This window comes from Clarias gariepinus, chromosome 12 (genome assembly GCF_024256425.1).
Source record: "Clarias gariepinus isolate MV-2021 ecotype Netherlands chromosome 12, CGAR_prim_01v2, whole genome shotgun sequence".
In the NCBI taxonomy this organism is placed as follows: Eukaryota; Metazoa; Chordata; class Actinopteri; order Siluriformes; family Clariidae; genus Clarias; species Clarias gariepinus.
This window is the reverse complement of record NC_071111.1, coordinates 8071827-8084178: the sequence shown is the minus strand read 5'-3', so window position 1 is coordinate 8084178 and position 12352 is coordinate 8071827. Positions and strand designations below refer to the sequence as shown.

The 12352-nt window shown below is 41.6% G+C and overlaps 1 protein-coding gene across 2 annotated transcripts in view; it reads left to right on the top strand.

Annotated features, from left to right (window-relative positions):
• Positions 1-12352, top strand: part of wnt5b (wingless-type MMTV integration site family, member 5b) — a 127359-nt gene that overhangs the window by 98497 nt on the left and 16510 nt on the right. Inside the window, exons 1-2 of one of the 2 annotated variants that reach the window (XM_053508383.1) lie at positions 11305-11631; positions 11796-11950. In XM_053508383.1, coding sequence (XP_053364358.1) covers positions 11838-11950 — 113 coding nt within the window. In that variant the 5' untranslated portion in view covers positions 11305-11631; positions 11796-11837. Of the gene's footprint in view, positions 1-11304; positions 11632-11795; positions 11951-12352 lie in introns of those variants that run through there. The other variant, XM_053508382.1, reaches the window with a different exon arrangement.

Below are 12352 nucleotides of genomic sequence, written 5' to 3'. Positions count from 1 at the left end.
GCCATGGACACCGCTGTCAGTGTGTGCATATCATTTCAACTCATCTTATTTCGTATCAGTGCAGAAGGCATGAGCTGAATGTTCACATACGAGGACATAACATTTTCTTCCAACTATAGTACCTAAATGTTCTTGTCCGATCCTGATATGAGGACTGCTGGGTGTTCTTTTTTTTTCCAAACTTCTTCCTGTTTAAAGACTGGTATCAGGTGCTAATGAAGAGAAACACTAAGGAAAAATATAAGTGAATAAGAACAGTAGATCCTGGGTCTCATGAGGTTAATAAACATCACATATGGTGTATTAGCTGAGTTTATGTCTCACACAGTCTCTTGGTGATTTGCTCATAAATGTCATTAATTAAAACATCATTCATCCTGGGATTTTAATTCTGACTTACATTTACAAAAAAACAATGTAATGTACTGTATATGAAGAATAAATAAAACCATGATGGGGCAAGCTATGATAGATATAAAGATATTTCTAGGGATGGTGTGAAATTGAACATACATAGCCATGATAGCTCATGTCAACTCATAAAGAATACGCATATGAATAGAATATGCATAAAGAAACTTTATTATCATTGTAGTAATTTGTAGTAATGCAGTACATCTCAAAACATTAGAATATCATGGAATATCAAGTATTATTCCGTACTTTAATTAAAGTCACAGGGAGTCGTCACTAAAAGGACTGGCAGTTTATACAGTCCTGTATTAAAGCAGGACATGGGGAAAATATGATTTTTTTCAACAACAACGATTTTTCAACATGATTTATTCCACAAACAACAGCGATGACTGCAGCCTTAAGAAGACTGGCAAGCAAAGCCGATTCAAGAGCGTTGGAGAGCTTCATTAGGAGGCTGGATTCAGTGCATCAAGAGCCACCACTCGCAAGTGCTTTCAGGAAATGGGATACAACTGTTGCATTCCTAGTAGTAAGCATTTACATTTACATTTGGGCATTTGGCAGACGCTCTTATCCAGAGCAACTTACTTTTTTTTTTCTTATCTCATTACACATTTGAGCAGTTGAGGGTTAAGGGCCTTGCTCAAGGGCCCAACAGTGGCAACTTGGTGGTTGTGGGGTTTAAACCTGGGATCTTCCGAATCGTAGTCCAATGCCTTAACCACTGAGCTACCCCTGACCTGAACCAGAGACAGTAGCGTCTCACCTGGGCTAAGGAAATTTAGAGTTAATTTTAAAGTAAATTTTGCATTTTATTTGGACATCAAGGTCCCAGAGTCTTCGGGATGGGTGGAGAGGCACAGAATCCAAGTCTCCACCGTCAGTAATGACTCTTCATGTCATCTCTTCATGTTATTTTATCAAGGCCAAAGTCAACTCAGCCATCTAACAGGAGATTTTAGAGCACTTTAAGCTTCTGTTTGCTTGACAAACTTTATGGAGATGATGGGTTCCTTTTCCCACCTTGTCCTTTTTGGTGACCATGATGTTACTGTGCTTGATTGTCCAGCCTGACCTGACCCTCATAGAGAATCTGTGGTGTATTGTCTAGAGGAAGATGAGAAACAACCAACCCAACAATATAGATGAGCTAAAGGCTGCTATCAAAGCAACCTGGTCTGCTATAATGCCTGATCCCCTTTACGCCATACCGCGCTAAAGGAACCCTGAACCTCAGTTCATAAATTAACATACATTTTTGAGCAGTTGGACAATTTCTGTATTATAAATCAATCTTTTACAAATGAAAAAAAAAATCCTTTTAAAAATCAAAACTAAAAAACCTTGAATTTTTTATATGTAACATATCTAGAATATACGAGTTTCACTTTTTGAAACATAACTTTTCCACGAGGTACTGATTTGCTCCTGTATAGACACCAGGCCCAGGCCTTTTTTTTTTCCTTTCTTAAAGTTTATGAAAGAAAATGTTCGGCTTGTCATGTTAAACACTCCGCAAAGTGTAAGCTCCTTAGCCTTGAAGACTTTCCCATGACATAAAAAACATACTTAACCTGAAGACTTTAATATACATTGCATACAATATACGTTTCAAGATTTTGTTAGTAGTAGTTATAGGTATTACAACATGCACATTAATTTAACCCTGTGAGCTGATTTCCTGCCCGGTTTAGACAATGAATCAACAGTTTCTGACCAAACAGAAACAAGAATTCGACTGCGCTCAGCTACGACTGTTGTGTAATAACATGCTCGCCCACTCTTTGCCTTTTTTTATTGCCTTAAGGGTTTCTGTTGCTCTCACTTGTAATATATTCCGAGAGGGAGAAGGTTAATGGTCAGATTGTATATTCTATATTACTGTGTGCTGCCTTGCCTGGGATTATAACACCACCTCCAGCGGCGCATCTCCACGCACGGCTGTCATTCGGAGGGGTTTACAAATCACTAACATGCGTTCACTACTCAGGCAACCCACCACCATCACGCTGCGTGCCAGATCGAGCGAGAGAGCTCAACGACCCAGCCCGGTGTAACGGCGTACACAGGCTCTCCGTCGCTCCGCTTCCCTCCACGCCAGTGACGATGGATGGATTTATTAGAGAATAAAGTAGCTCTAAGCAGCCGAGACGCTTTTACAGTGGCCTCCCCCGCTGCTTCTCTGCACTACAATGTGCCCTATCAGACTTCTTACTGAGAACAAATTGAGAGACTGGAGGAAGGAAGGAGGGGGAGAGAGTGTGTGTGTGAGAGGGGGAGGAGGGGGGGTGTAAGAGAGAGAGGGAGGGAGGGAGGAAGAGCGTCCTGGGTGCGTCGGCAAATGGAGAGAGTGAGTGATGTGCGGCCAGTTTGGCCTACGTCTGGTTTCCTGAGCAGTCGGTGCTGAAAGCCATATGGGTTGGGAGGGCGGGAAAGAGAGGAAAAGATCGAGAGAGAAAGAGACGCCACAAGCTCAATGCTTCTCTCAAATGAGTCATCCGTTGCCAGAGAGAGAGAGAGAGGTGAAAGGCAACAGAGGAAGTGAAACAGGATGTGAAGAGGTCACAGGGTAGATGGAGAGAATGATGGCATTTTGAGAAGGATGGATGTGTCAGTGGAAGTAATCAACATCGGGAAGCGAATTCTGGACATGACGACGAAGAGAGATAACGATAGAGGTCTGTGTGTGTGTGTGTAAGCCCACATGTCTTTGATTTACCAGGCTCCCTTCTATCTGGTTTAGTCACAGGCAGCATGCAGCCGAGACGCCGCGGTAATGATATACAGCAGGCTGCTTGCTCTGACACCTCAGCACACGGATCTGTCAGAGCTGCCTCGCCATTGATCTCCCGGCACCCGCCCGCAAAGCATGCTGGGACGCACAGCTGGATGAGTTACCACCCCGGATCTACCTCCTTTCCGTCTCCGGCCTCTCGGGCGCTGCACCCTGGGACGGGGACGACGGTGCGACGTTCAAGACTTTCCCCTGCAGCACCGTACAGACACCGCGTTCTGAAATGTGTGGCGCGTTAATTGCCGTTTGACAGCGTTGTACATTTTTTATACCCGGCGCCGTGGATGAGAGAGGCGGTGTGGCAGATTGTCTTCGTTACATCAGTCAAACAGTTGTTTGATGCACGTCGAGACTTCCGCTTCAGGGAAAGTCTTCTTTGCTTTGAGCATTGCTTTGAGTTCTCTCCCGCGCAGACTCTCCTTCTAGCCTTTAAAAGTGTGAGAGAGAGACACACACACACACACAGGCTCTGTTCTTGAGCCTGAACACACACACAGAAATTCACTTCAAATTTGATCCAACATTTAACATCTAAGAACTGAATGTAGTCATTCGCCCGACAGGTTCTTGACACTGGTCCTGGAGAACCCCGCGTCCTGCCCCTTTCAGGACTTCCCAAGCCCTAAAACACCCTCGTCCACTCAGGAAGAGCTGGTAATTTACTCTTTTTGTGTGTCAGAGCAGGAAAACACCGAAGTGCACAAGGCAGGAAGTTCTCCCGGAACAGGATCAGGAACCAGCGGTTTATGTTCCAGAAGATTGAATGAAGGCCGAAGAAGCCTCGCTTTAGTTCTGCGGATCTCCATTAGACGTGTCTCTGTAACAAGAACTCAAGAACTTTTTAACCTGGTTCTACAAGTTAAATCATGGGCAAAATCTTAGTGCCCGGACTCATCGTAGACGCTTTTCTGTGAAGAATGAAATCGATCAAACATCAACTTCACAGGATGTCTAAACTTTGGACTCTGTATTCGAGAAATGACTCAAGAATGTTTTATGACTTGATTGTGGAATATTTGCACATCTTTTTTCTTTTTTCTTTTTTTTGCAAACGCCATGAGTCAGAAATGTCGTGGGTGGGGATTCATATGATTCTAATGACATGATGTCTGATCCCAGAGTAGACTCTTACAAAATGATCACTCATAAGTGTCTTTTGGTTGTCCTTGAAGACACTTTAAAGTTCTGTCCTCTTACAATTTTGTCCAACTTTAATGTTTCAGATCATCAAACAAATTAGTCAAAAGATAACACAAGTAAACACATCACGCAGTTTTTAAATGAAGGCTTTTATTATTAAGGGGAAACAAAATGCACAGTTACATAGCCCTGTGTGAAAAAGTGTTTGACCCCCCTGTTAAAACATAACTCACCTATATGCTAATATTAAGCAATACCATATTTCGGTAGAGGTAAAATGTATTATTTATTACTTAAGTGAGTAAATGTTGTAAAGATATAGATAAAATAATATAGTGCTGTAAATGATAACCAAATCTTACTGTAAGACTACTCAGTTGTTCTTTAAATAAATAAATAACGCAACAGCGTACTGCACGGCATCAGCATAATAAATACCATAAATCAAAAAAATGTATTCAACTAAAGTTAAACTAAAGTTACAGAATCTTAGAGCCTACATTTTTATCAGCTCATAATTTTGCAGACGACCACATCAACAAAGTAAAAAAATAAAAAAATAAAAAAGAACGCATGTCCTCTTGAAGGAGCATTTTATCATTTTTAAGGTGGCTGTGAAGTAAGTAGAATTACAACACCAGCGCCGGCAACCCTTCCTCTTCCTCTGAAGCCAAACCACTTCCTGTGTTAGAACTACATATGCTTTAAGTCTTAACTATTTACAGAAACCACCAGGACTGAGCAGATCTGACCCAGCTCGGATGGCACAGCTCATTTCCGGATCAGAAGACCAAAACAACAACAACAGCACGTCTAATGAAGTGTACGATGTAAATCAGAGGTTGTAAAGGAATATTAAAAATCGCAGGTGGTTATAGATCTAGACTCTGTATAAAATCTGCAAGTCATAAAGCTGAATCTGGTTTCAATTTTAAAAACATCTTCCTTTAAAAAAAAAAAAACTAAATGCAAGACTAAAAAGCGATAAATGATGTAAAGCATGATGTGTCTATGAACCGAGGACATCAAGCATCATCGATAAAAAAAAATTTTTTTAAAGTGACATTCGGATTGCGTGATGTAAACCATTATAAGGTCACACTGAAACGCACACCTGTGTAATACAGAGGCATCTTAAGATAGAAAGCATATGGAAAAAATGAACACACACACAAACCCTCACACCCACCCACACACACACACATATAAACCCAACTACTTTTAAATGAGGTAGGTGACTGGAAAATCTGAGCGTGTTTCAGTGCCTGTGCATACATTTTGGCAATGTGCCTCTCGAGAGAATGTGCCAGGTCACCATGTCACGCCGTGCCACTGCTCGAAACAGGAAACCTCAGAGGACCGGCCCGGGGTTGTGCAAGCTCCGCATTTTACAGTAAAATCTGGAATCAGGTGCCCACCCATAGATCACTGAAGTTCATCCAATAAAGGATGAAGCATTAATTCATTTTCTGTTCGTGGATGTGTGGATTCTGTGTGTGTGTGTGTGTGTGTGTGTTCCGGGCTTTTACGCTACGCTTGTTTCATTTTCATCTCGAATATCCTTCAGCACAGCGTTCCCTCTTGTGTTCCTGAGACGTTGCCTCTGGTTGCATTGCTATTGCATAAACCCCAGGAGACTGTGGTGGGATGGACTCTGGATTTTTGGCTGAAGTCAGCCCCCTTGTGGCCATCCAAGGAAACAAAGTTGAAATGAATTAAGTTGTGCTGGTAAGTTAGAAAGTTGGTGTTACATAACAGACTACAAATAGAATGCTTACGTCCACAAGAGGGCGTCCTCATTAGAAAATTAAAGTTATCCAGAACATACAGTGCGTGTGTCAGTTAATGGAAGAGGGACTTTCACTAAAGGACCGCCACTGACCAGTGTGTGTGTGTGTGTGTGTGTGTGTGTGTGGTCGTTCTAAGAGTGAGTGAATCAGGAGCAGCTGTATTGACATGAGGAAGTTAACGCACTGTATTCTGTGATACTGCTGTACGATGAGTATTTGTTAGTCCGTCATTAACACCTGATGGTTAAGGTGTTTAGGTGTTGATCAGGAGGTCCCCGGTTCAAGCCCAACACAACCACTGTTGGACCCTTAAGCGAGGTCCTTTACCTGGCCTTTACCCTTCTACCCGCCCCCATTAGTAACTGACGCAGGAATGATACTGATACAGTATATCTCCATGGTGGGGACTCGACCGATGTGCCGATGACACATGGACGAACCCTGTCCTATCCCTATCATTGACACTAATATGTTAAAAAAAAATGGAAAACTCAATCATTCATCGTTTATTCTGCTTTATCCTGTATACAGAGTGGGGCCTGAAGCCTATCCCAGGAGACTTAGGACATGAGGCAGGGTACACCCTGGACACATAAACACACTTACGCGCTCACAGGAATTTTGGGAACACCACTTAGACTAATCTGCATGTTTTTGGACTGTGGGAGGAAACCCAATCAAGCACGGGGAGAACATGCAAACTCCACACACACACAAACTCCACACACACACTCAGACCTGAGGCGGAAATCGAACCCGGACCATGAAAGTTCGAGGCCCACCGTGCTGCTCACGAGGAATGCAGGTAAAGAGGGTAAAACATGGTCAAATGAATTATCGATATTTAAATTCCATATTTGAGTGCGACACGGTAGTGTGCTGAGCAGGATTGCTCCAAGATCTCGGGTTCTGTCCTGATCGTGGGTTCATCTGTGGAGACTCGCACGTTCTGAGGTCCCCTTTTACTGCCAAAGAATATGCCAGTAGAAGAACTGACTGTGCTGAAGTGGCCCTAGGTTGTTTAAAAAGGATGTAAATGTGTGCGCATGCGTAGATTCTCCAGAATCCTGAAACAAAAATAAAAATCTTACTGAAGGTAAATCAATTAATAGATTTAAAAAAATAAATAAATCTTCCTGACCTAGTTGTCCTGGACAACATGTGGACTGGGTAGCTAGTTGGTTCAGATTCTTTTTAGATCAATTACTCACTCACTCATCGACTATACCACTTTATCCTGTATACAGGGTTATTCCACAAGGCACACACACACACACACACTTATACGCTCATTCACACACTACGGGCAATTTGGGAACACCAGTTTATGCATGTCTTTGGACTTTTGGAGGAAACCGGAGTACCCCAAGCACGGATAGTACATGCAAACTCCATGCACACAGACCCCGAGGTGGGAATCGAACCCGAACCCTTGAGGTGCAAAGTGATATTTTTAATTAATATAATAAAATGTAGACAAGGTGCTCAAATCTGGTTCAGGAAAATAAATCGAATCAAATCCCCAGTGGAAAAGGGAATGGCTGGGTGGGCTGGGTGTGTGAAGGTGATGACTCTGTGTGTGTGTGTGTGTGTGTGTGCCGAGCACGAGGACAGATGAAAGGCTTCGGAGAGGCCGCTTTATCATGCACAGACCGCTCGGAAATCGGGTGGCGTCTCTCACACACGCTCACACACGCTCACACACACACCGATTCCGACCCAGGTCTATAGCAGTGCACTTAAATGAGTTTGTTTCGGGGGTGGGGGGGGGGGTCTCCTGAGATAAACCCCTCTTCAGCCTGGCGCTGATTGACGCTATAAAACCACACTGGAGTCGTTTCTCCTCTCACCTCGCGCGCGGCGGTGGGCGGGGTTCAGTAATACTGTCCCGTGGTGTCACGTGACGCTGTGCGCAAGCTCTTTTTAATCCTTTATTCGGTTGTACTTCTGCGTGAATTCTGCACCAGAGTCACGTGCGTATTCTGGGTTGAGGTGTCGCGTGTAGGCTACACACCCAGGTTTGTTTGTTTTTTCCATTTAGGAGATTGAAGTCACGTGATGCGGTGCGACAACTTCTTATCCTGTCCAACATGTTTATTATTATTATTATTTTACCTCCACGATTTTTCCATACAGAGTCTCCGCAGTGTGATGGTGTGTCCCCTTTCTGTGCTGAGAGATTTATAAAGGCAGCAGGGGTCAAACTTGACAAAGATGAAATGTATGCACGCCTTTATGCCTTTATTTAAAATTGGGATTTCTTGGATTTTGTCCCCTCCCTTGTTCAGCTTTATGGCGATAAAGTGAAGCAGGCTGAAAGGGGGATTTTACGCATGTGAACTTGGATGGAAATTACTTTTTTCCAAGCCGTTAACTCCTTTATTCTCTCTCTCTCTCTCTCTCTCTCTCTCTCTCTCTCTTTCTCTGTCTCCCTCATTCGGTCAAGGCCTTGTGACTTTTTTGTTTTGAGAGAATTCAAGGAAAATGAGAAATTAGCATTCCAATGTGTCGACTAACACAAATGTTTCGGTGTTATCACCATGAACTCTTTTTCTTCACTTTAGTCTGCTTTTTAATTTCCATCAACGTCTAATCCAGGGTTGCCAGATCTTCCCCCAACACACGCAAAAAGAAAAAGGTTCCAAAATGTACTAGAGTACTCCCAACCCTACACACAGCTTTAAAACTAAACAGAGCATTAAACAACTCTGTCTAAAGAAAAACTGATAAATTAGTCCATGACCATGCAGTGACAATAAGGTTACAGTTTAGTCACATTCTTTACATAAGTCTCTCATTTGTTTTTTGTTTTTTTCCATCTTTATTTCCAATCTATACAGTTATTGAATATTGTGTACTTACTGCGTATAGTGTCTTGTCTATAACAAGCATACATTGTTTTATATTCGTCTGTACTTCAAAAGCCACAAACAGCCAGAATCAAATTCCTTGTGTGTATTAACATACTTGCCGATTCTGATTCTGATCATTGTTCTTCCTCTTTTGGCATTTTCATTAGGTGTTGGCGTAGCGATCGTCTCATGCACATATTTGATTTGGCACAGGTTTTATGCCGGATGCCCTCCATTATACAGCCCTTCCCATTCTATCTGGGCTCTGACTGACATTCCTCAGGAGGCTGTTCTTCCTCAAAACAGGCGAAGATACTCCCAGTCTAATAACGGAGCACTGTTTACAAGAGTCTAATATTGCATAATGTCAGATAACTAAACGCAACTGACCCCTGAAAACTTCTGTGGTGTTGTTTAATAATTCATCTTATCAAAGCATATTCCTGTTACTGGCTTATAATGAAAAGTTGTGATAGTCTGTGAGGGCCTGGGGTTTTAATATGGTTTCTAAATTATTCTTTCACAAAAAATGTAAAGTCTTCTTAGACACAAATAATAAGTATGCAAAGGAGCAAACGAGTATATTGATGATTGTTTTGGGTATGCACAATTGTCACGTCACATTTTACACATTTGTTTTTTTTTATGCACTTCACATGTTATGCTGCGATTTCTCAAACCAATTGTACTTTCCATGTAGTGCACACAGTTTTATATTTAACATCAGATTCTCTCACACATGGGCATGTGTTTATTTTAACATGTTCATTTTTTTACATGTTGACGGAATGTTTGTCTTTTTCACATCATCACATATAACTCATGTGATTTTCCCTGTAAGGAAACATCAACCCTATTTTAATACATTTTATTATCAGTTTATGTGTAAATAGATAGTCAGTCAGACAGACAGAGAGATAGAGGCAAATGGGAAATTGTGTGTGTATATGTACAGTGTATATAACAAGAGAGAGAGCGATACAGCTGAATAGTGATAGATAGATAGATAGACAGGCAGATAGATAGATAGATAGATAGATAGATAGATAGATAGATAGATAGATAGATAGATAGATAGATGGACAGGCAGATAGATAGATAGATAGATAGATAGATAGATAGATAGATAGATGGACAGGCAGATAGATAGATAGATAGATAGATAGATAGATAGATAGATAGATAGATAGATAGATAGATGGACAGGCAGATAGATAGATGGACAGGCAGATAGATAGATGGACAGGCAGATAGATAGATAGATAGATAGATAGATAGATAGATAGATAGATAGATAGATAGATAGATAGATAGATAGATAGATATACTGATGGACAGGCAGATAGATAGTTAGAAATTTAGACAGATAGATAGATAGACAGGCAGATATATAGATAAATAGATGTATTGATGAATAGATAGATAGATAGATAGATAGATAGATAGATAGATAGATAGATAGACAGGCAGATATATAGACAAATAGATGTATAGATGAATAGATAGATAGACAGATAGATAGATAGACAGGCAGATATATAGATAAATAGATGTATTGATGAATAGATGAATAGATAGATAGATAGATACAGTAGATAGATAGATAGATAGATAGATAGATAGATAGATAGATAGATGAATAGACAGGCAGATAGATAAATAGATAGATATATTGATGGATAGATATGTAGATAGATAGATAGATAGATATGTAGACAGATAGATATATAGACAGGCAGATAGATAGATAAATAGATAAATATATTGATGGACAGGCAGATAGATAGATAGATAGATAGATAGATAGATAGATAGATAGAAATTTAGACAGATAGATAGATAGATAGATAGACAGGCAGATAGATAAAAGATAGATAGATAGATAGATAGATAGATATGTAGACAGATAGATATATAGACAGATAGATAGATAGACAGGCAGATCGATAGATAAATATATTGATGGATAGATAGATAGATAGATACATAGATAGATATATTGATGGAAAGGCAGATAGATAGATAGATAGATAGATAGATAGATAGATAGATAGATAGATAGATAGAAATTTAGATAGATAGATAGACAGGCAGATAGATAGATAGACAGGCAGATAGATAGATAAATAGATAAATATATTGATGGATAGATACATAGATACATAGATAGATATATTGATGGACAGGCAGATAGATAGATAGATAGATAGATAGATAGATAGATAGATAGATAAGTGGTAAACCTGCGGATCTGGCAACACGGCCCCTGACATTGAATCTCAGGCTGCTTCATGTGCTGCCCTCTCGTGGTGTCTCTGTGTCTCTATCAGGTCCGCTGAATCCTTCCTCTGCCCCTCAGCCCCTCCTTCAGCCTGCTGTAGCCCCAGAAGAGAGGATGGAGAGGGCACGAGGGAGGGGGAGACAGAGCAGTGAAGTGAGGGAGAGTTCTGGGTTCAGAGGAGTGTTTAGTGGAAGTGCGTCGGGAGTGAGAGACAGGGACACGAGCTGGACTTACACACACACACCATGCGCTTCTGCGTTTAAACCAGCACTCTTTGGCACTTTATTCCAGAATTGGATTTTTTTGTTTGTTTTTTTGTTTACATGGAATGCGGCACCACCTTCCATCTGACTTCTAGTTGAGTTCCAGTGGAGTTGTAGTGATCTGACACACACACACACACACACGGGTGATGATGATGAAGATGGTGATGCTGATGATTTCTTGTGTCCTGCGCGCTTTGCGCTCTCTATAAGTCCCGGGATCTTTAGTGCTGCGTGTGTGTGTGTGTGTCCATTCAGAGGAGTCTCCGTGTCCAGGGACGCAGAGCGCACAGAGGAGAGATGGGTGTCGGAATGAGGCAGACGCACAGCGCCTCGGCAGGAGTCCACCTACTGCTGGCACTCACACTGCTCGCCTGTAACTCTCACCTCCTGGTGCAGGCCAACTCATGGTGGTAAGTGCGCGCTCATGTCGACGGAATAACCTGGAGAGATTAGGAGCTAATGCGTGTGTGTGCGTGTGTGTGTGGTGATATGCACAAGGATCTAGCTGGAGGGTGACATGTTTGAGATCAAGCGGCATGCTGCGAGCCAAGAACAAATGTGGAGGCTTAAACAACAATATTTACCTTCAGCTCCAAATGGTCGGGCTGTTTGTAAATAAGTAGAGCAGCATGGCGTGAGGGGGGAATTAGGGGACACTCTGCGCTTCTGGGTACAAATTAATACCATTGTTCACTTTGATCAGATAAAAGATCCTCATGTTGAGACATGAAAAAAAAAAAAAAGAAATCGATTCAATATGTGTGCTTGTTTTGGAGCTACAATCAGGTGTAGGATTGTGCAAATATTGCACT